This window comes from Chrysemys picta, chromosome 7 (genome assembly GCF_011386835.1).
Source record: "Chrysemys picta bellii isolate R12L10 chromosome 7, ASM1138683v2, whole genome shotgun sequence".
Lineage (NCBI taxonomy): Eukaryota > Metazoa > Chordata > Testudines > Emydidae > Chrysemys > Chrysemys picta.
The window spans coordinates 25,091,914-25,114,537 of NC_088797.1; the positions used below are offsets into that span (position 1 = coordinate 25,091,914).

The 22,624-nt window shown below is 41.4% G+C and overlaps 1 protein-coding gene across 5 annotated transcripts in view; it reads left to right on the plus strand.

The window, feature by feature from the left end:
* ARHGEF3 (Rho guanine nucleotide exchange factor 3) overlaps window positions 1-22,624 on the plus strand; it is a 265,172-nt gene that overhangs the window by 19,627 nt on the left and 222,921 nt on the right. For all 5 annotated transcript variants that reach the window (XM_005310014.4, XM_065550989.1, XM_008174741.4 and 2 more), the window contains one exon: window positions 669-765. In XM_005310014.4, the coding sequence (XP_005310071.1) occupies window positions 677-765 (89 nt within the window). In that variant the 5' untranslated portion in view covers window positions 669-676. The remainder of the gene's footprint in view (window positions 1-668; window positions 766-22,624) is intronic.

Genomic DNA, 22,624 nt, shown 5'->3' on the forward strand with positions numbered 1-22,624 from the left:
TCAATTTTGGGAGCCTTGGTTTATACTTCTAATTAGCATGTGAAAAGCACAGACTTGGAGCAGATTAGGCCATGTGTACCCTTCAGAAATGTTACAGTATGGAAACTATTACTGCCAGTACTTGAATATGTTTATGCTGTTTTATAGAATGACTTCAGGCCTCATTCCTGAAAGTGGCACTTTATCAATTTGGGGCTGAAATCTGACCTTAAAAGTGATATAATTTAGTGAAGAAGATCCTCTACATTTTTAAACATTTGAAAAGTAAATGGATCCACCATTTTTCTGAGGCTCATCCTAAAGTAATATGTTAGCTCCGACTGCTGCTCTGCGGGAACATAACTAACATTATGCATAGCACCATGCATAATCCTGCTGACGTGAACTGTGCTGGCACGCATTCAAAGAAGTAAACAAAAGGCAATCACTGTTGGCTTCTGCAGAACTAGCAACTCTGAAGAACAGTGGCTAAATCCTGTTCAATTTATTCATGCAAGTAGTCCCACTGATTAACTTGGAGATTACTCGAGTGAGGCAGGCACGATTTGTCCTACAATGCTTGTCCAAAGTTTGATCTACTCTGTTTCTCTTGTATATATTTGCAAATACATGAATTTGTTCACCTGTATTTTTTTTTTAAATACTCAATATTTTTATTCTTTTTTTAGAAAAAGAGATGAATGCCAGTAGCCCAGCACGCATAATGAGCAACCCTCCAATAATAAACCAGTGTGCCCGAGGAGGAGTGGAGGAAAAAAAAGTTTGGTAAGTAAACGACCTTTAATTTTAATCTTTCAAGAGGTTAATAAACAATGACAGAAGTAATTAAAAAAATAATTAAGAAGTACCTTGATGTTTTCCTCTCTTTCTAGTGTCTAACAATAAAACATGAAAAGGAGGGAAGGGTTTTATTTATTTTTATTTTATAGTGCAGGACTGCGTGTCTCTTGGGTATGGTAATGGAAGAGATAAGGTGAAATCCTGGCTTCACTGAAGTCATTGGCCAAACTCCCTCTGACTCCAATAGGGCTAAAATTTCACACATAGAATCTTTCAACTTTGTCATAAACTTTAAATCCCACCCACATTGGTGGTAATGGAGAACTGAGCCACTTCACAGGTGACAAATATTCTGTGAAACAAGTCTGTGGTCTCACTGTGGTTTCTAGTGCGCTAGTACAGTAGATGCCATTAAAAAGTCAACATTTTCCAAAACTTACCAAAGAAACTTCTATTCTAAATATAGGAGAAAACTGGTAACCTCAATTAAGTGTTTACAAATGCTTACATTTAAAATTTTTTGGACAAAACTTTTCTGGCTAAACAAGGCTGATTTGGGTCAACTGAAATATGTAAGAAATTTGGGTCAAATTGGCAGAATTATTTCAGTTAGGAAAGGGAAGATCTGGACAAAATTGAAATGTTTTCTTTTTTAACCTATTCAGAATGAAATGTTTCAATATTTCAATTTGAAACATCTTTTTATATTGCATTTTACTTAAATCTTTAAAAAAAGGTTTAAAAAAGGTTGAAATGAACAAAACATATTATTACAAATGAAACATTTCACCCACCTTGTCTCTCTAATATCCTGGGACCAACATGGCTACAACACTACAAACTGCTTTCTCTTTTATGGCTGTCTACTCTTCCCTTAGTCTTGCAGAACCATATAATCTCTATACCTTTACCTCACCCTTATTTTATCAAGCATTAATGACTATCTTCACTATCTGCTCCTATTTATTTGTAATTCACCACAGGGATGTGTGGAAAAGTAATGGATGTTACCAGTCGGTTTTGTCTTACTGATATCTGGTCTTTAAAATCCTCTGATTTATTGCCAGCTATTCTTATCCACGATTTCTGCCATATGTGGTACAATTCTGCCATAGTTGCTAATATTTTTAGTTCTCCCCATCCTCCACTCAGTCTCCTTATCAAATCATCTGGGGCTCACTAGTCTCCCAGGGGCTGTAGTCCTGTGTGTGCATTTTTAAATTTTAGACTTCTTAAAAATAAAAATCTTAATTATCAGGCAATGAAACAGAAATCTCCTTTGTATAGTTGTAAAAATACCTCTCAGGATTTGGGATGGGATAAAAATCCAGAATTCCAGATGTTTATCTGAAGCAATGGAGATCTACGCAGAAACCAACTTCTCCCAACAGGTTTTCCTTTTCATTGCTTGTAGTAATTATTATGGCCTAATATTGAAAGGTGCCAGGTGCCACTGAAGTCTGGAAGCGAGGGATATTCAGCACTTTACAGGATCAGGCTGATACATATTAGATCTTTATATCCAAATGTAAGTTTCTATTGGTGCTAGTGTGTTTTGCCCTCACTCAGGCTCATCAGTGGACATTTGGGTGTCAGGATATACACTCTAGAGCAGAGGTGGGCAAACTTTTTGGCCTGAGGGCCACATCGGGGAATAGAAATAGTATGGTGGGCCATGAGTGCTCACAAAATTGGGGTGTGGTAAGAGGTGCAGGTTTGGGGTGCAGGAGTGTGCTCTGGTCTGGGATCGAGGAGTTTGGAGAGTGGGATGGGGATCAGGGCTGGGGCAGTGGGTTGGGGCTTGGGGAGAGGCTCAGAGGTACAGGCTCTGAGCGGTACTTGCCACTGCTTCCAGGAGCCGCTTGAGGTATGTCCCTTCTCCAGCTCCTACATGGAGGCACGGCCAGGCAGCGCTACGTGATGCCCCATCTTCAGGCACCGCCCCTGCAGCCCCCATTGGAGCGCCAGAGGGGGCCATTAGAGTGCGTAGGAGCCGGGGCGGGACCATGCCGTGGCTTCCGGGAGCCACGTGGTGCGGCCCCCAACCCTGCGCCCCGGCCAGCTCGCCGGAGCAGGGCCGAGCGATGTGGTGTGGCCCCCGCCCCAGCTGGAGCACCGGAGCTGGGCAAGCCCCAGACCCCGCTCCCCAGCGGGAGCTTGCAGGCCGGCTTAAAACGGGCCGTAGTTTGCCCACCCCTGCTCTAGAAACACTGCACACAGATAGTAACCAGTCTAAAGTGTCCTAAAGCTTTAAAGTTAGAATCTCACTTCTTTTAAAGTCTCAGTCTGCTGTGAGTAAAGTATGTTTCAGCTTGTGGAGTGCTAATTAGGGACAATAATAACTTGACTGATCTGCATTGGCACTAAAATGCCTATTACTGGAGGATGGATGAATGAACAATTCCAGTAGAGAAGGACAGATTATGACTTAACTCTTGCCGGGGCCATGGAACATTCTGTTGTAAGGCTTGTCATATCCTTTTCTCTTTAAGTACCCTGTCCTAGCTTTTCTAGTTAGTGTATCTATTAGATAAGTCAATGTAACTATGACAACTTACACCAGTTGAGAATGTGGCCTTTAAAGTAATGAAAAAAGCTCAGATGTGGCCCATGTCTTTTTAACTTGTATTTCAAACTACATACTGTAACTTTAATGTTTGGTGATTGTTTTCTAAAGTAAAAAACAAACATCTGTTAGAATTTGCCCTCTGCCTGCTATGTATCTCCTTACTTTGCACATCTGATTTGAGAAGTTGAATGATTCATTGATGCATCCAATATCTTAGATGTAATGAACAAAATGGAGTGGCTGAATTCTTTATTTTATTATCTTAAACCTGTTTGGAACTTGGAAAGGAGATTAAAGATAAAGAAGAAGAGTTGGTATGGGTGTGTGGCTGTTTTTTTTGTTTAGCTCTTGAGGGTTTTTTGGCAGGGTGGGGACAGAGGATTAGTATAGGTGATCAAATGTTGCATTTTACTTTGTCCTTACAGTATAATGTTTCATTACATTATGGATACATGTTACATTATGGCTTTAAGATTTTTATATATATATATATATATATATATAAAATGTTCTGTTTCAATTCTTAGTTTGGCTCGGTTATAGTGGATTCTGTTTTTCAGCATAGCAATGTGTGGTTGTTACAGAGTGCTGATGTTAACAGTATTTGGAATATATAATATGAAATGCACGGTGTAACTGTGTTAATTATGCGGGTTAGGGTGAAAGTCACCTTAGTGCAGAGGAGCTGAGGAAGATCTTATCTGCCACTTAAGGCATACTTACGCTACTCGTGAAGGGTTTAAGTATTGCATCAGTCCTTGTTCCCGCCTATATAGGCTGAATAATTTGGTGATTTCACTCTGGATCAGTATAGAAAATAATATTTTTTTTCTAAAAAAGATGTATTTTACATAATGCCTAGATACAAAAGCAAAAGTAGTAAAATATCACTAGATGGATCAGTTACTGAAATGTGATATATTGACCAAGAACAGACTGAGTAGATATCAAGAACATTATTTTATATAGCTAATGCTTGTCAGGACCATACATATCGCATTATACTCTTCTGAAGTTTTCTCAAGTGGTGTAACAGATAATTTTGCTGATCTTCTATGTGTTATGTTAGCTGTTTTGTTCAGTGAATGCACATTGCATCTGTACGATAGTAAAGTGCAGACTTGTCCTAAACCTCTCTCCCCGCCCCCCCTCCCCCTCCCCACTATTTGCTGTATAAATAGGGCCCTACCAAATTCATGGCCATGTAAAATGCGTCACAGCCCGTGAAATCTGGTCTTTTGTGTGCTTTTACCCTATACTATACAGATTTCATGGGGGAGACCAGCGTTTCTCAAATTGGGGGTCCTGACCCAAAAAGGAGTTGCAGGGGGGTCGCAAGGTTAATTTAGGGGGATCGTGGTATTGCCACCCTTACTTCTGTGCTGCCTTCAGAGCTGGGTGGCCGGACAACGACAGCTGTTGGCGGGGCACTGAGCTCTGGAGGCGGTGCTCTGTCAGCAGCAGCACAGAAGTAAGGGTGGCAATACCATACCGTGCCATTCTTATTTCTGCGCTGCTGCTGGCAGCAGCTCTGCATTCAGATCTGGGCTCCCAGCCAGCAGCTGCTGCTCTCCAGCTGCCCAGCTCTGAAAGCAGCGCCACTGCCAGCAGCAGCGCAGAAGTAAGGGTGGCAATACCGCTACCCCTCCTTACAATAACTTTGCAACCTCCCCCCCCAACTCCTTTTTGCGTCAGGATCCCTACAATTACAATACCATGAAATTTCAGATTTAAATAGCTGGAATCAGGAAATTTATGATTTTTAAAATCCTATGACCGTGAAATTGACCAAAATGGACTGTGAATTTGGTAGGGCCCCATTTATAGTTTATAAAGTGTTAATAAATGATTTAATAATTTTTTTAACCAATTGATGTAGACTGTTTTGAGTACAAAAGATCACTAGTTGCTTACAACTATAACTTTTATTTATATACACACACACACACACCCACCCCTTGTGTTGATGGACTTATAACCACCTATAATACATATACCTCTACCCCAATATAACGCAGCCCGATATAACATGAATTTGGATATAACGCGGTAAAGCAGCACTCCTGGGGGGGGGGGGGGGAGGGGCTGCGCAATCCAGCAGATCAAAGCAAGTTCAATATAACACGGTTTCACCTATAATGCGGTAAGATTTTTTGGCTCCCGAGGACAGCGTTATATCGGGGTAGAGGTGTAGTAGTAAAGTGAAATGGACATGATTCTTTTCAGTTTCTGCACTTTGCTGCAGGGTTCTGAATAGCTCCAGTGAAACAGGCTAGAGTGTCTTTACTCTCACTCTTCTGCTGTTTTGGAAAGTCTGAGTAGCATCAGATGTACACAAGCTGACAGTAGATTGCTTGCTATATCTATATTTTAGGCAATCAAAACACTTTACAGATTAATAACACCATACGTGTGTGTGTGTGTGTGTGTGTGTGTGTGTGTGTGTGTGTGTGTGTGTGTAAGTATTATCCTCATTTTACAAGTGAGGAAACTAAGACATAGAAGTTTATAATCTTGCCCAAGACTTCAGAGGGATTTTGATCTTGGACCATTAGTCCATACATATCTCTCCACTTCACTTTCTCTCTCTAACACGCAACTAAACATGACAGTGGTGTATTAACTACTTTTGTCTGCTATTTGGGCAGTATGTTTCTGGGAATTTGTCATGGAATGCTGGTGTTAACTAGTTTTATAAAAAGAAAGCTAATGTTCTAGTGCTGCATTCCACTCATCAGCAATTCTAGCTCCACAGGTGACGAGTGAGCAATCTTCATAAGTTTGTGTACTACTCATGGATGTAACATGTTTATACGGTGCGACTTTTTTTTTTTTTTTTTTTTTTTTTAGCCAATAGTTTAGAGTAGTAACTGGTCAATTATTCTGTTTTTAGCCAATCAAAAACTTGAAGCGGTGGGTGGGTAAGAGAAACATTTTATTTCAATCCATCAGCAGAGAGATTCATTATGATTTTTTCTACACCAGGTATTTTGCTAACAGTTCCCCACCACTGGTAATATCAGTTCCACTCTACCAGTGATAGCAATGTTGGGAGCTCTAACATAGATGGGTATCCATGCAGTTGCCAACAGTTTACCCACTTCGTTGTCCGACAACACAAGTGGTCGCCTGGTGCCCTACTTTCTCTAGAGCTACTACCAGTCAAGCTAAACTGGGTAACAATATTGAGGAAACTTCTGGAATACCGACCACACACAAAGGTATAGGCATAGGAAATTTGCTGTGATTTGAAAATAATGGTACATTCTGTCATTTATCTGCTGGAGGTTTTTATTTTATTTTGTGTTTTTATATATATATAAATTAAGTGTTTTAGCTATGAAGAGAGCTAATGCATTTATTTACTTCTAATTTTTCTGTCCATGTAATTCATACTAAAAGGATATCCTAGATTTAGGAAAGATTAACAACCCATGGAAAAGTAACATCAACTCTATCAACATAACCTGCATTGTTGGTGGTTAACTTCCCTACTTAGCGTATTGGGATTCATTTGAATGATCAGGGCTTTATGTAGTATTTTCTGTTGGACCATTTACTGTCATATAACCATTTTGATGTGTCATTGTAAAATATTGCACAGAAAATGTACCACTTGGTACTAGTTCTATACAGCACTGTACAAAATGTTTTTAATCTGATAAATCCTTTTTTTTTTTAAATGGGTGGAGACATTATGAGTTATATAATTTTGACTGTTGGCTCAATCTGATAGGAAACTTCTTCCAGGCAAAACAAGTTTTCTGGTTGATGTAACAGCTTTTTTTTTTTCAGTGAATGATGCCAAGACTCTGATTGAATTTGGTTGAGCCAATGAACTGGATGGGGAAAGGCAGATCTGACTGAGGCTCGCTTATCTCATTTTAAATACAGTAAACATATGTTCATGATTTTCATAAATATAATAATTTGGTCTTTAAAATTCAGAGCTTCCTTATGCCACTAACCTCAGATAATGAGATCTGTGCCATCAGTGCCAACACCTCCATCAATTTTAATATTAGACACAAGAAAAAACTGCAGTTGTGAAATATTTGTAGTTCCTTAATTTTAGTGACTTTTGCTTCATTCTGAGAATTTGGAGTTATGATTACAAAAATTAAGTGTCTGTTTTCTTCTGTTGGGAAGATTCAAACATCAGAGTAAACTCAAGTTCCCTGTCAATCAGCCCAATCTTGCAGAAAACTGTTTTCAAATGAAAAAATGTCGCACCAAATATAGGAACTCTTCTTCGCCCCAGCTCATCTAAGCACGATTTGCATCAGTTTCTGTTAGATTTAACTAAATCTATTTTGTAAATAATCTATGCGTGGATATACTTAAATCTGTTTACAATGAGTTTATATCAGAATATCATTTCAGCCTAGTTCTCACTATGGGTTAAATACTGTGGGCAACATTCACTTTGATAAACAGAGAGCTTGTGAAGGGGAGAGGAGCACAGCTTGCTTGTTGCATCATGCTTCTTCTACTGTAAAGGCACATAAATGTCTGTCTGCTTCTTCCCACTGCTGACCCTGGATCTGACCTTGGGATGTAGCTGGGAGGAAACAGTGGCAGGGCCACCACTACCCACCCCTGTCCAAAAAGTTATCTATGGAATACTTCTGAAGTTCTCTTTTCATGAAAAGGCTTGGATAATATGCCCAGTATGGGAGTAGTAGCTGCTGAAATAGGAAAGCCTCACCCTGCCATTGTAATTAGTAGCACTGAGCAGGAGAGGCGCCAGGGTTTTTGCTGCCCTAGGTGGCAGTGCTCCTCCTCTGAGCATTCGGCGGCGGGGGTCCTTCCGCTCCGCATCTTCAGGGCACTTCGGTGGTGGGTCCCGAAGCGAGTGAAGGACCCGCCACTGAAGATCCGGAGTGGAAGGACCCCCCGCGGCCGAATTTTCGCCGAGGACGGCAAAATGCCTCCCTCCAAATCCTGCCGCCCTAGGCGACCGCCTAGAGTCACCTAGTGGAAGCAGCGGCCCTGGCACTGAGACAAACCTACAGTTGCTGATCTCTCCCTTGCTCTCACCTCCCCTGCTATTCTCTAACCTCAGCACCTTGCTTTAATCCACATTCTTGTTCTCCAATATCTAGCAGGCCATCAATATTTCAATAAGAATGTCTATCAGTTCCACTCCCTTTACTACAGCCAACAGCTGGGGTGGGGGGAGGGTGGGGGGGGGGAGTCTGACTGGCTCCCCATCTCTCTTCAAGCTGTAATTGGCTGGTTCTCATCTTCCATCTCCCTACTCAGCATCTGCATTCTCTTCCTGCCCCCAGGAGGACTACAGTTTCCCCTAACACATCTGAACTGTCATTGCAACCTCTCAACATTCAGCACTTATTCCTGTTCATTTTCCTTCTACAGCAGATGTGATCCATATATGGTAGAGCACTTGGGTTCCACTTGCATATTTCAAGTTGGCAGAAAATGCTTAGTCAGAAAGGAATATGTAGAAAAAAACCCTCTTTGTTTGCTTCTCCATGTGGAGTCTTACTCCCTTGCCTCATGACTAAAAGTAGGTCCTGGGTAAGAGAACCATTTTGCCCTGTAACAGGCTAGAAGCAGTTCAGAGACCCTTGCTTCCACCAGTATAAAATTCAATCACAAAATTGGTGGTAGAAAACCCAATCAATCCAATTACAACAACAGTGAAAAACTAGTTACTAGAAAGTTACTATAGGTATAGGTTGAAGTTAAAGAAGCTTTTCTCTACCTACTGTTAAACTATTTGGGTGTCCACCCAGACATTAATTGCTTCTTTATGCTTGATGATTTTCTACCGTCTCAAAATCTTGAGCTACTAGAGGCTCTTGGTGCATAAGAACAACAAGTGCTGGTTGCAAAGGGACTTAATTTACTGCAAAGTATATGTGGATTATATATAATTTTTACAGTTTACTTCATACATTTAATGGGCCTGATGCTGTGTTGTCCTACTCCTTGTGTAGTGATTTACAGAAGAACAAATTAGATGTCATGTCTCTGCTATGGGTCAGTTCCCCAGTACCACCAGCCTCTGGCAACACAAGCACTGCCTTCCAGGCCTCCGGAGGCCTTGCTTTCTCTTTACACATAAAGGATAGGCAGAGTTCAACCCCTGAGCACTCCGAGCATCCCTCTGGAGTTTTCAGCCCTTGTTCCACTGGACACTCACACAGTTCATAGCTCTCCTGCTTTCAAAGGAATAGTACAGAGCAGTTTACCAGTTACACCTTAGGATCACCACTTTGCTCAATACACAGCACTTAGATATGTTTATAGTAAAAGCAAGAAGAAGTTTATTTAATAAAGAACAGACATTTGAGAAGAAGCAAGTAGAATTAATGGAAACAAATGGTTACATATAAAATAAAATCATAACATGTGTTCTAGAGCCTTAATTTACTTAACTAGTTATTGTCATGTCATATAGAACAAAAGCTTACCCAAAATTCTTCCAGCATATGACAGCCAGGCTTGGCTGTGATCTTCTGTTCACACTGTCCTCTTGCCTCCTCAGTGGAAAGATCCCCCTCTGTCTCTTTGAAAGCCCAGATATATCTCTCAACAGTCCTTTGATTGTTGTTCATAAACAAGGACACTTCCTGCTGATTGTTCTTCCCTGTGGCCTCCTTTTCTTGTTGACCTTGCAGTCTTTTAATCTGCATCTGGCTCTGCTTGCGGATGGGCTTATCTTCTGAGAGCTATAATACACACCTGACCAGACAAAGAGAGATAAGTGTCTCCTGTCCCCTGCCTGAACACTGTCTGTCTGAGGCTGGTGACCTCCTGGTGACCCGCTTTTAATTTCAAGGTCTTTAAGAACATAATTTCCAGTATAAATACATAATATCTAAGAAGTTACCTGTACATACATTTCACAGTGACTAAGATGACCAGTATGTCTGCCTGTTTGTAGAGACCTCACATGCCACCCTTAGGTGCATTATTATATAGACATCAGACACGGGATCCTGTAAATCCCTATACACCCCTTATGCCCTCTGCCAGTTGGCATTAAGCAGTCCCTGGGGCACAACTACCAAAACAGAATGGTAGTGTTTTACACCCACTTAAATTAAGTTAATTGTTTAGCTGTAACTTTAGGAGGGTGTTAGTTACAGAGCCTAGAGGGGGTTCTTTTTGTTTGTTTGTATTTGTTTTTGTTTGTTTTAATAATAATAATAATAATAATTTTAATATGAACTTCAAAACATCTTAGGCACAACAAAAATAAAGTAGTACACCTCTACCTCGATATAACGCTGTCCTCGGGTGCCAAAAAATCTTACCATGTTATAGGTGAAACCGCGTTATATTGAACTTGCTTTGATCCAGTGGAGTGTTATATCGGGTCACGTTATATTGAGGTAGAGGTGTAACTTATAAATATTGTGGTGACAATAGTTAAAGCACAAGGAAGTTTTTCATGGACAGTTTTACTTTTGTGGTTCTACATTTTAAAAAAATGGAAGTAGTAGTGTAAAGACATGTGGGTTCAAAATACCTGTGAGTGACAGTTGAAAGTACATAATAGATTCATATTGAAGGGCAGATGAGGATATGCTTCTTCGCAAAGAAGTGGTACTCAGACAGCATCGTAGATACTTAGCACAATGCATTGGGATTTAGTCACACATTTCCTTTTAATGATGATGCACTAGTGGTGCTAAATTCCTTCACACCACATTGAATATTTCTCTTTGGATGAGCTATGACAAATCGACTGAACTCTAGCTTGATTTGAGGATGTACGTATTCATGACATGTTACATTTAATTAAAAATGAGCTGAAGTCATCGTACTAATATTGCAACCTTTACCAGCTACTAACTGTTGAAGAAAAAACTGCATTCCATGATTAGAAAACTATGAAACAGAAACATGCATAACAACACTTCTTCCATAATTTACTTTTATCAGCTTTTTGCTAGGATGGCTCACTTTTTGAAGAAAACTACTTAAGTGCAGTTTTACTGCAGATGCACAAAAGATGCATAGTGATTGAAGGATATATGGGTCAGAATGTCTGCACAAGGGATGATAAAACCATAATTTGCAGATTCAATCTTCTTGATTTATATGGAGTGTTGTTTCTTTTTTATACAAAAGTCCTTGAATTAGTTGATTTCCAGTTATGTTTTGTTTCAAAGGTGGGGAAGTGTCTGGAGAAGACAAAGAAAATGCACACAAAATTCTAGGATAACTGTAGTAAATGGACAATATTTTAATAAGACAAGATGGAAATGTGCCTACTTAGAAAGAACACTAAAAACAACACACAAAAAATCCAAGCCCACATCCCTGTCACCTAACTTGTTCATGTATTGCTCAATGGAGTAGCTGTATTGTAAGAGTTATTACAATGCAAACAGCTGTATTGGGACTAAAATCCTGAAAGCTAATCAGGAAATGGATAAAGATCCAGTAGAGCAGACACAGAGCCTGGAGCAGATAACTCATGTATGATTTTCTGCAGCACATATCCAGAAATGGCAAGAAAGGAGACTGTGCTCAAATGGTTAATATGAGGGCAATCCAGTTGCTGACCTTAGTGTCTCACATGCACAAAATGGGCTTTATAACAGGAAAAGAGCTCCCAGAGGCAAATAAGTTTAAACATATGTTTAATCCTCCTGTTTTAGAAAACCCTGTACAGCTTGCATTTACTGACTCTGGATGTGAATCCTGACCGGTTCCCAAAGAAAGAAAGAAAATTGTTTGACACACAGGGCCTAATTCTGAGATACCGCACCAGTCAGCATGCTTGGTCTGAAATGTAGCAGAAATGCTGAATTCTGTACCCAGAATATTTCCACTCGCAGGGGTCTGGGGGAGACAAGCTGCTGAAAGCCTGTGCTGGGAAACTCCACAATCCTCCTGTGCTTTGATTGGGTGCTTGAGAAAGAGGCGAAAGTGTGTGCGAATGTGGGCAGGAATGACTGAGTGGTCTTATGAGTAGGTCTACACACAGCATGGATCCTTGGGCCCAAAACTCAGCATAGGGAACTATAGCCTCTGTTGCTACCCATAGACTATATTAGCTGTCGGTCTTTGCAGGTGCTTTATTCCTTGTGTCCAGGCTGGGAGACAGGTATTTCTTTCTCTAGGTTCTGTTCTCTAGGTCTGTGCTTGAGGCCAGAATTTGTTTCCTTAGGCTATGTCTTCACTACCCGCCTGAATCGGCAGGTAGAAATTGATCTCTCGGGGATTGAATTATTGCGTCTCGTCGGGATGCGACAATCGATCCCCGAATCGAAGCTTGTACTCCACCAGCGCAGGTAGGAGTAAGCGCCATCGATGGGGGAGCCGCGGCAGTCGATTTGCCGCCGTCCTCACAGCGGGGTAAGTCGGCTCAGATACATCGAATTCAGCTACGCTATTCGCGTAGCTGAATTTGCATATCTTAAATCGATTTCCCCCCCCCAGTGAAGACGTAGCCTTAGTTATATTTCAACTCATATGCATTTGCATTAGATCTCTTGTAGCATTTTTATAAGTTTAATTATGACTATATAATGTACTACTGCTTTTTCTCACTTTATATGCTTTTGTTTTCCTATTATACACATGAGTAACCTAGGGAGACAAAGCAAACATTTGTGAAATTCATCATTGGTTTCAGTTTATTATGGCAAGTTCTCTGCAGGTAAAAGCTGACACCACTTTTAAACAGCTCTGAGTGGTATTTTGTTTTTAAATGCATGGGCATGGCGATTATGTTTTTCATCACTCTGACATACCAGGTAAGTGGAATGTTCACAAAGATTAGGGAGAGAGGACCAAATGCATTGCAGTGTCTGAAGTGTCAAGAGAAATGTTGAAAAGTTGCAATGGTCTGTTGCTTTGATACAGAAAAAGGATTTTAAAAATCCAAGTGCTACAGATCATTAAAAATATCTCTTCTTCCCATCTTAGTGACATAGCAAACTGAGGAAAACTTGAGAAGGTATTTTTCATGGAAATGTAAAGATTGCTCTGAAAATGGTCTCCCGAGACTATATGTGATGGCTGCCATCTTGGCTGACACTGGGAAACTTCAGAGCTGAAAGTCTCTTGGGCCGGGTCTAAATACATTGCTATAACTACATTGCTTGGGAGTGTGAAAAATCTATATCCCAGAGCAACGCAGTTATACAACCTAACCCCTGGTGTAGACTGCGCTATGTTGATGGGAGGTCTTCTTCGCTGAAGCCCTACAAAACCGCTGCAGCATTTTAAGTGTAGACCTGCCCTCAGTCTGCAATTTGAGCTAAAAATCAAGCTTTGCAGTGTGGGATATAACAGATTTGTCTCCTCTGTGGACTAGGGAATACATAATGCCTATACAGGCAAGGAACTAATTGTTAAGATGTGATGATGAAAACTATGATTTTTTTCCATGATTTCCAATGACCTCTGTGACTTTAGCCCGCGGTGGCCAGGAACTGCAAGGTCCCCTGGGAGGTGACAGGTGGCCCCCTGCAGCTCCCAGCCACCGCAGGCAGCCCCTCACTGCTCCAGGATGGTGGGGGGGACCCCCTGGAGCTCCTGGCCACCCAGTGCGGTGGGGGAAACCCAGATCTGCCTAGTCACTGAGAGCGGTGCAGGGACCTTGCAGCTGCACTCCCCATTTCATCAGGGATATTTTTTGGAAAGGTCACGGGCTACTGTAAATTTTTCTTTATTGCTTGTGACCTTTCCATGACTTTTACTAAAAATATCCCTGGCAAAATCTTAATCTTAGTGATGATTAAAGTAAAGAGGCCAGTTTTTGCTCCTCTAGTAGGTCTATACAACCCACTGAAATAAAATAGTTTGCATTGCTATAACACAGTTAAATTTTGTCCTCAGTCTTAATGCTTTAATGCCATGGAAGATAATCTTGTCATCTAGATTCTACTGCACTTCAGTCTACCATAGTGGCATGTAGAAGTATCTCTTAAAGAATTTTCTCCTCCCCTGGTGCTTTCTGAAAGATTTGAAGAAATAGGGATCCTATACAGACAAAACAGTGAAACTATTTGCAAAGTGCTATCAAAAGGTTGGTGTAACTTGATTTTTAAGTTGACTTTATTTCCTTCACTTACGTTTTCTGTACAAAAATGTTTAGCTCTTAACAGCAAGTGAAATTGGTTAGTGAAAGTCTGGCCCTGGCTAAACTGAATCAGAAATATTGTGAAAATTGATTGTTAAACAGTGAAGTATTGAATACAGAGAGGAAATCTGGTTGTGTATTGTGGTATAAAGGCTTTACTGGCATCTGTTTGAGATGATGGCATTAGTCACTAGTGACATAGGCACTTGTGAGTTACAAAGATCACCCAAATAAGGGCCAATAAAATCTTTATAATGCATCATTATAATTTTGTACATTGCACACATTTTACAGGAAAAACTACTATTTGAAAAACATTTTAGAGAGTTTTAGAAATATATTTGGTACTGTCTTTCACATCTTTCCCTGTGTGGGTATGACAACTCTGTATCATCCGTTTTTTAAATTTTCATATAACTGGAAATCCTAAAAGCAACACAAGGAAGCTGGGTGCTGGTGGCCCTTCCACACTTCCAGGGAGCTTCCGGCACTCCTGCTTCAGGATGCCCTCAAATCTCTCGCAGTCATATGCAAAACCCACTTTTTTGATTTAGTTGCTCCATGATAACAAATGCATATAGACTAGGCTGTGCTAACATCAGTGAGGAGAGACAGAAATATGTGTACTTCTGAATTGTGTGAGGTACTTGCACAGCCCAACCCTCTGGCCTACCCCAGAGCCAGCACCCAAACTCCCTCCCAGAGCCCACATCCCCTCCTGCCCGAATCTTCTTCAGCACCCAAACTCCCTCCCAGAGCCTTAGGCAGGTGGGGATGGGGGGGACTTGGGCCCGTTCTGGGCACAACCAAAAATTATCCAAACCTGCCGCTAGTGCTGATGGGGTGCATGTTTGGGAACAAACATCCCCAATGGGCAAGCTTTTTCAGCATTGGACTTCTTACACAGCCTTCTGAAGTGCCAGGCTTTGGCCACTGTCAGACAGGGTAGTAGACTACATGAATCACTGATCTGATCCCATATGGCAATTCCAATTATTTAATTTGGCTCACTATGCATTTAATAGCATAATGTCTCTTGTTCTGTTTCAAGGATAGTGCTCGAGTTTCTGATAGCAATAAGTATACTGACTATGTTTTCAAGGACAAATTTGAATTAAACGGAGTAATCTATCATAAATATTCTCATCAAAGCTCCTTTTGGGAACACAATTGTAAATCTCCTATCACAGTTATTAAACTAATGTAAACTATGAGATTGGAGAAAGCAAATTAGTGAATATAGCTTTTAGTTTTGAATTAGCCTGACATCAGCCAGCAGTCATGGAACTGTAGGGGTTTCTTTCTTAAAAAGAAAACAAACTGCTCACCTTCAGTATTTACTGTACAACAAGGCCACCTCCTGGCAAGGAAAAGTAACTTTAAATGAGTATTCAGTATGGATCATAAGTAGTTTCTCAGTGTATTAACTCAGTAGTTAATCATTAGGGACGTGTGAAACCTACTGCCACTTTCAGTAGCAGTGAACTAAAATTGGCATATTTCACCAGAGATCGCACCCTGATGTTGAACTCTATTGCAAGTTCATGCACTCCTGAAAACTCCAAATGAACTTGAAATGACCCCTGCAAAATGTGCTGATATAGTAACAAAACCATAGAATTTTGAATCCACTATTTTCTCTCCCCCTCAACTTAGAGGTCCTCTGCTGGGGGGTCTACAACTTCCTATCCCCACCTAAAGAATTCAGGAGGGTACCAAAGTGGGCTGACTCATTATTCTTCCCTCTCTCCAACCTGATCTCCTTGGAGGAGCTGGCAGGGAAACCTGCTGTTTCCTGCCATAGATCTACAAGGTTTTTCTAGCAGTGGGAACAGAGCAAGTCCTGCCACCCAGGTTGTGGCCTAAAATGCTTCAGACTTCCCCTTGGTGATAGATGCAGTTTTGAGACGGTATCAGAAGTGGCATCAGGAAGATCAGCTTAACCATCTTTTGGCTTTACATTCAGAGAAACACAAAAGTTCACTTGTAGTATGAATTGATGGAGATTCCCTCTTCCTAGCCGAATAAAAGTTATTTTTATTGTAATTTTCAATTAATAAAAGTATTTATTCAGTGCTAGGACTTGCACTGCCCCCTTGAAAGGTCAATTCAAAGAGGTTCCATGTGCCAAATTCTTACTGTGTGCCCTCAAATTTGACATTGGATAAGTCCTGTTCAGATGTTGCTGTAGTTGCTTATTTTGGAAGTTCATTCTCAAGAACACTGACTGGCCAATTCACTTGTCCTGTTACATGTAGAACATGAGATGAGAGAGGGGATTAATAAGAATAAAGTCAAAAAGAGCCCTCTGCCTTTCCAATGTTACAGATTTAAAATATAGTTAAATCCTCTGTTTTGTTGACTCAGGCACTGCTGTGTTTTATACAATGTATATATTCACAGTTCGACACCCTAAGGACAGGTTCCAACTTTCTAGCTGTATTAGGGAAGGAAAAAACTTTAAGTCACTTGAAGTTTAAAGATGTGCGGCATAATATAATATCTCTTTCTCCCAACTAAACTAACTTCGCACTGATGTAGTTTGATTTAGAGAGAGAGTGTGTGTGTGTGTGTGCGCGCGAGAGAGAGAAACCTGATCTGTTAGGGGTTTTAAAACTGTTTTAAACAAACAAACAAACAAACAAACAAAAAACACTCTGTGACCCATCAGCAGAAACCTTGAGTTTCTTGTCTCTTTACCCCGCTTCTGTCCTCCAGCAACCATGTGTTTCCTGTCTCCTTTTCTCTCCTTCATTCCCTAGGATTGTTTCTGAGCTTTTACCAGTAGAGTTTTTCATTCATCAGTGGATGGCTTTATTATACTAGCACAAAGCACAGCTTTGCCATACAATTGCGATACACCATATTAGGAGTGCTTTGCTGGTATCCTATACCAGCATTCCTACACTGCAAAGCATGCGTTTTGTAGGCATAGATTCAGCATTAATCTATTTCAGTTGCTTACCTGACCATAGAAGGAGCTGGTGGATGTATTTGCAAGGAAAACAAAACACACACACTCTCTGGATACAGTTATATAATGCAGTATATGGAAGCAAAAGTTAAGGAAGAAATGACTGATTTTGATTTATATTTCTCTCTGGAGCACAATAAAGAAAAACTCCCTGTACTTTGTTACCTTTCAACTGCATGTAAGTAGGATAAGGATAAACTGAACCTGAATATATAAGTACTGTCAGTCAGATGGCAACAGCTGATTTGGGTTGGCGTGATTTTTGACTCCAGGGTCACAAATGTTCTGATATGAGGACTTGGTTGTTACTTATGAACTTAATTCAGATACTTCTTTTTCTGCACTTGGCAGCAGTTGTTTTTGTGATTTCTGTTCAACACTAATAAACATCTGTATAAATCTAGTCAGTAAAGGCTCTAGATTTTTTAAATGTCTAATATTGGAAATGTTTCATATAGAACTGTACATATTAAACTAATTTAAAACTTTATAACCATAACAAAAGGAGGAATGGTATGCGAGTGAGTGGGAAAGACTGACCAGAGATCGAAAATGAGGCTTGATACTCTGTTTGGAAACATGATTTAAAGGGAGACACTATAAAGTACATTTTGGCTGCAAATTTAACTTATGTACAATGTACCTGACTTTTACAAAAACAAAATCCTGTAGAAATAACTGCCATTATTTTTTAAAAACAAATATTTCTCTACAGTGTTTGCAACAGAAACAAAAGGGAAACTAATCAGTCTGAGTTTTGTTGTTGTTGCCCAAGGTCAAATAACATAATGAGTTTAAAAAAAAAAATCTAGTCTTTGTAAACTAATATGGTTATATTTAAAAGTAAGGAAATTTTGCTTTTTAAAAGTTAAGGTTTTTAACTTGATGCTTTCCATTTTTAAAGCTACAGTCTAGCCATTGTGCAGATTACACATTTAAGATGCTGAATTGGAAGAGTTAAATAAATTGCCCAAGCTTGCAGGATTGGAGCCAGAGGGTTCTGTGATTGTGCTGTGATAAAGTATTTGCAGTATTGGACCAGGAGGAGGATATTTCACATTGTTGAATCTGCATAAGTCCCAATTAATGCTAGTAAGAGTTGTACAAAAGGGGAGAATTAACCTCCATTTGTAGTTTGTATGGCTTCATTATCCATGTGATTAATTGAAATTGTAGACTCTTTGAAGTTATGCCTTTTTGGTTTCAGATTTTAAATACTGATTATCTGGGAATGGATTAACTGACTGTAGTGCCAGGCTGCATTAACATTCTAATGTATACCTCCTCGGGTCCTGGGACACACTGTGGGTGGGAGTCAGAGGGAACAGGTACTGTGAGAGCACAGAGTTTCTGGCCTCCTTGTAGTTCCTTCAAGCTTTAAGGGTGATGACCCTCTGACCTCCATGGAGAGAGACGTTTCCTAGCAAAAAGTGCCCTTCACATGGCTTTTAATGTAAAAAGGGTCTGTCAAGCTGTCCTGCAGTGGCTCAAGAGTGTCAGTACCAACCTCAGAGCAGACTGTTAAAAGCAGGGCACAAACCCCAGAATGGTTGTTAGCTCTGTGCTTAGATTTCACCAACCAATTATCAAGTGTAAACTCCTCAAGCACTGTAACAGCCTTAACATGGAGTCAGAACAGTCCCTTTGATAGACTCTGATCTATCTTGCCACCCAGGTAAGCTTACCTTTGTGATAGGTGGTCCCTGACACCAAAGAGCACAGCAATATTCAGGTTACTATCAGCCCCAAAGGACCGGTCAATTGCACCTAAGATCTCACAGAAAAGTCACAACACTTGTAGCCAATCCTATAATAAACTGTCTAAAGATTTATGAACAAGAAAAAGAAAATAAGATAATTATTTACAAGGTTAAAGCAGGTAAACAGATATACATACAAATGAGTTCCATTTTTAAGCTTCTATTTCTTTTTTTAAACTTCTGTGCTAAGCAAACTCTATATATCCTTTAGGGCTAATCTAAGCTAAGCACTGGGGATCCCTTGCCTATGCCTAGAAATCTTGCCCTCCTAGAGGCCAAGGATCAAAGAGATACAAAGAGACTAAGGCTTTGTCAACTACACTTATATCGACACCCAAAAGTTGACTTAATAAAAATCGGAAAAGCTTGTTCACGCTAGCCCTCTCTGTCGACAGATCACATCCACATTGGGGGCACCATCATCGACAGTGTGAGCAATGCATTGTGGGTATGTATCCCACAGTGCAAGGCGACACCTTCTGTCGCTAGGTGTTGTGGGAAGGCAGAGCGGATGGCGGCGCATCTTGAGACTGTGCTAAATGTCCCGACATGCATTGCTTTGTGTCCCAGCCCTCCATTGGCTTCTGGCTTTCTTTCGTACCATTTTTTCAGTGGCCATTCTTTCCTGTGCACCCTGGCATCTGTAGTGAGAAGGGATGGATCCCACACTTCTCTCCTATGCTCTGTTAAGTGTCATGAGGACACCGCAGATGGCAGTGCAGTTAATCATGAAATTACTGACAGAGGAAGACTCGCAGGTGCCTGACATTCTGCATGATATGGATAGCAGCAACTTTACCCTGCTTTTGGCATTTCCAGAGCAGCTGCATAGGGTAGACCATCACTTTTGGGCTAGGGAAACCAGCACTGAATGGTGGGATCGCATGGTCATGCGGGTGTGGGATGAAGAGTAGTGGCTACAGAACTTTTGGATGCGTAAAGCCACCTTCCTGGAACTGTGTGCTGAGCTGCCCTCAGATCTGTGGCTCAAGGACACCAGACTGAAAGCTGCCCTTTTGGTAGAGAAGCATGTGGCAATCGCTGTCTGGAAGCTGGTGACTCCAGACTGCTATCGGTCGGTCACAAATCAATTAGGAGTGGGGAAGTCGACCGTTGGGGCTGCATTAATGCAAGTGTGCAGGGCAGTAAATCGCATCCTGCTACAAAGAACCGTAACTCTGGGAAATGTGTGTGGAAAAAGTGAATGGCTTTGCAGAGATGGGTTTCTCTAACTGTGGAGGTGTGATACATGGCACACAGATTCCAATTTTAGCACCAGACCACCTTGCAACAGAGTACATCAATAGGAAGGGGTAATTCTCCATGGTGTTGCAGGCACTTGTGGATCACTGTGGACATTTCACAGACATCAACGTGGGGTGGTCTGGAAAGGTGCATGATGCACGCATCTTCAGGAACATTGGCCTGTACAGAAAGTTGCAAATGGGGACTTTCTTTCCAGACCACAAGATTACAGTGGGGGATGTGGAAATGCCCATAGTGATCCTCAGAGACCCGGCTTACTTCTTACAGCCCTGGCTCATGAAACCTTACATGGGACACTTGGACATCAGTAAGGAGCGTTTCAACAACAGGCTGAGTAGGTGCCGGATGACAATTGAATGTGCCTTTGGCAGATTAAAGGCGCGCTGGCATTGCCTTTATGGCAAGTTAGAGACCTTAATGAGGAGAATATTCCCATGGTCATAACTGCATGCTGCACTTTGCATAATCTCTGTGAATCTAAGGGTGAAGAGCAATTTACCTGGCAAACTGGAAGCATTTCTTCTTCTGGGCGTCGGAGTGGAATATCTCCCCGACCCAGTCATCTCTGCAGTCCATCCTGGATTACCTGTTTCACTTAAAGCACCAAGGTCTTGCCTCCTTTTCAGTCAAGGTGCACTTGGCAGCCATAGCGTCCTTCCATCCTTTGCATCCAGGGTAGATTGGTGTTCTTGCATGAGATGTCAATCAGGTTCCTGGAAGGCCTTGAAAGACTCTTTCTGCTGGTCTGGGACCCAGTTCCCCCTTGGGACATCAACCTGGTCCTCTTCAGACTCATGGGTCTGCCCTTTGAGCTTATGGCTTCTTGTTCCCTTTTCCACTTGTCGTGGAAGATTGCATTCTTTGTAGCTATTAACTTGGTGAGACGTGTCTCCGAGATTAAAGCTCTCACTTCTGAGCCCCGTACATGGTATTCTACAAGGACAAGGTCCAGCTGTGGCCCCATCTGGCCTTCCTGCCAAAGGTGGTGTCGCGCTTCCGTGTCAACCAGGATATCTTCCTCACGGTGTTCTGTCCAAAGCTTCACATGACCAATGAGGAGAGGCGGCTGCACACTGTAAACGTCAGGCGCGCCCTGGTTTTCTGGCTGGCGCGCACTAAGCTCTTCCACAGATCAACCCAACTCTTTATCACAATAGTGGACAGGATGAGGGGCCTTCCGGTGTCCTCTCAGAAGATTTTGAATTGGATCACCACCTGCATCCGTACTTGTTACCAGTTGGCGTGGGCTGTGCCCCCACCAACAGAGAAGGCTCACTCGACTAGGTCTCGGGCATCTTTGGCTGCCTTCCTGGCGCATGTCCCAATCCAGGACGTTTGCAGGGCTGTGACATGGTCTTCGGTCCACACATTCACGACGCATTACACCATCACGCAGCAAGCCAGAGATTACCTGGGTTTGGCAGAGCTGTGTTGCAGTCGACATGTCCATGAACTCCTACCCGCCTCCAATGGTATTGCTTGGGAGTCATCTACAATGGAATGGACATGAGCAAGCACCCGAAGAAGAAAATACAGTTACCTTTCATAACTGTTCTTCAAGATGTGTTGCTCATGTCCATTCCATGACATGATTCTGTCGGAGTTCTGGCAAGAAGGAACTGAGGGAGGGGGGAGCCGACAGTTCCCCTTATACCGGCACATACAGAGGGCACCAGCGCTGGTCCCCTACAGATACCACTGAGGGAAAACTTCCGGCACCAGTGCATGGGGTGAGCACACACACCTACAATGGAATGGACATGAGCAACACATCTCGAAGAACAACAGCTACGAAAGGTAACCATCTTTTATGGATGATCCAATCCTGGATTGGATCAAGAGGTCCAGTTACTTAAGATTCTATTAATTTTCCTTTTAAGAGTACTAGAAGCATAATCTTGCCCCAAGATTTGCACTTAGATATCAGTGTAATAGGCTTAATATTAAAAATTAAGAGATCTGTAAATAAATGGATTATGATTCCTGCCCTATGGGTGCGATATTCATTTTTTGGAATGCTTACCTGTATTCAGTAACTGAGACCAAGAAATTAAGGTCCATTCATTACATCTCTCACATGTATATCACCTTTTATTAAAAGGTCTGCTTCTGAAAATCTGGAAATATTCCTGCTGATTTTCTATAAAATGGTCTTGTTGTGGGTCACTGCGAAACTGAAGAAAGAGAGAGGGAAGATATACATT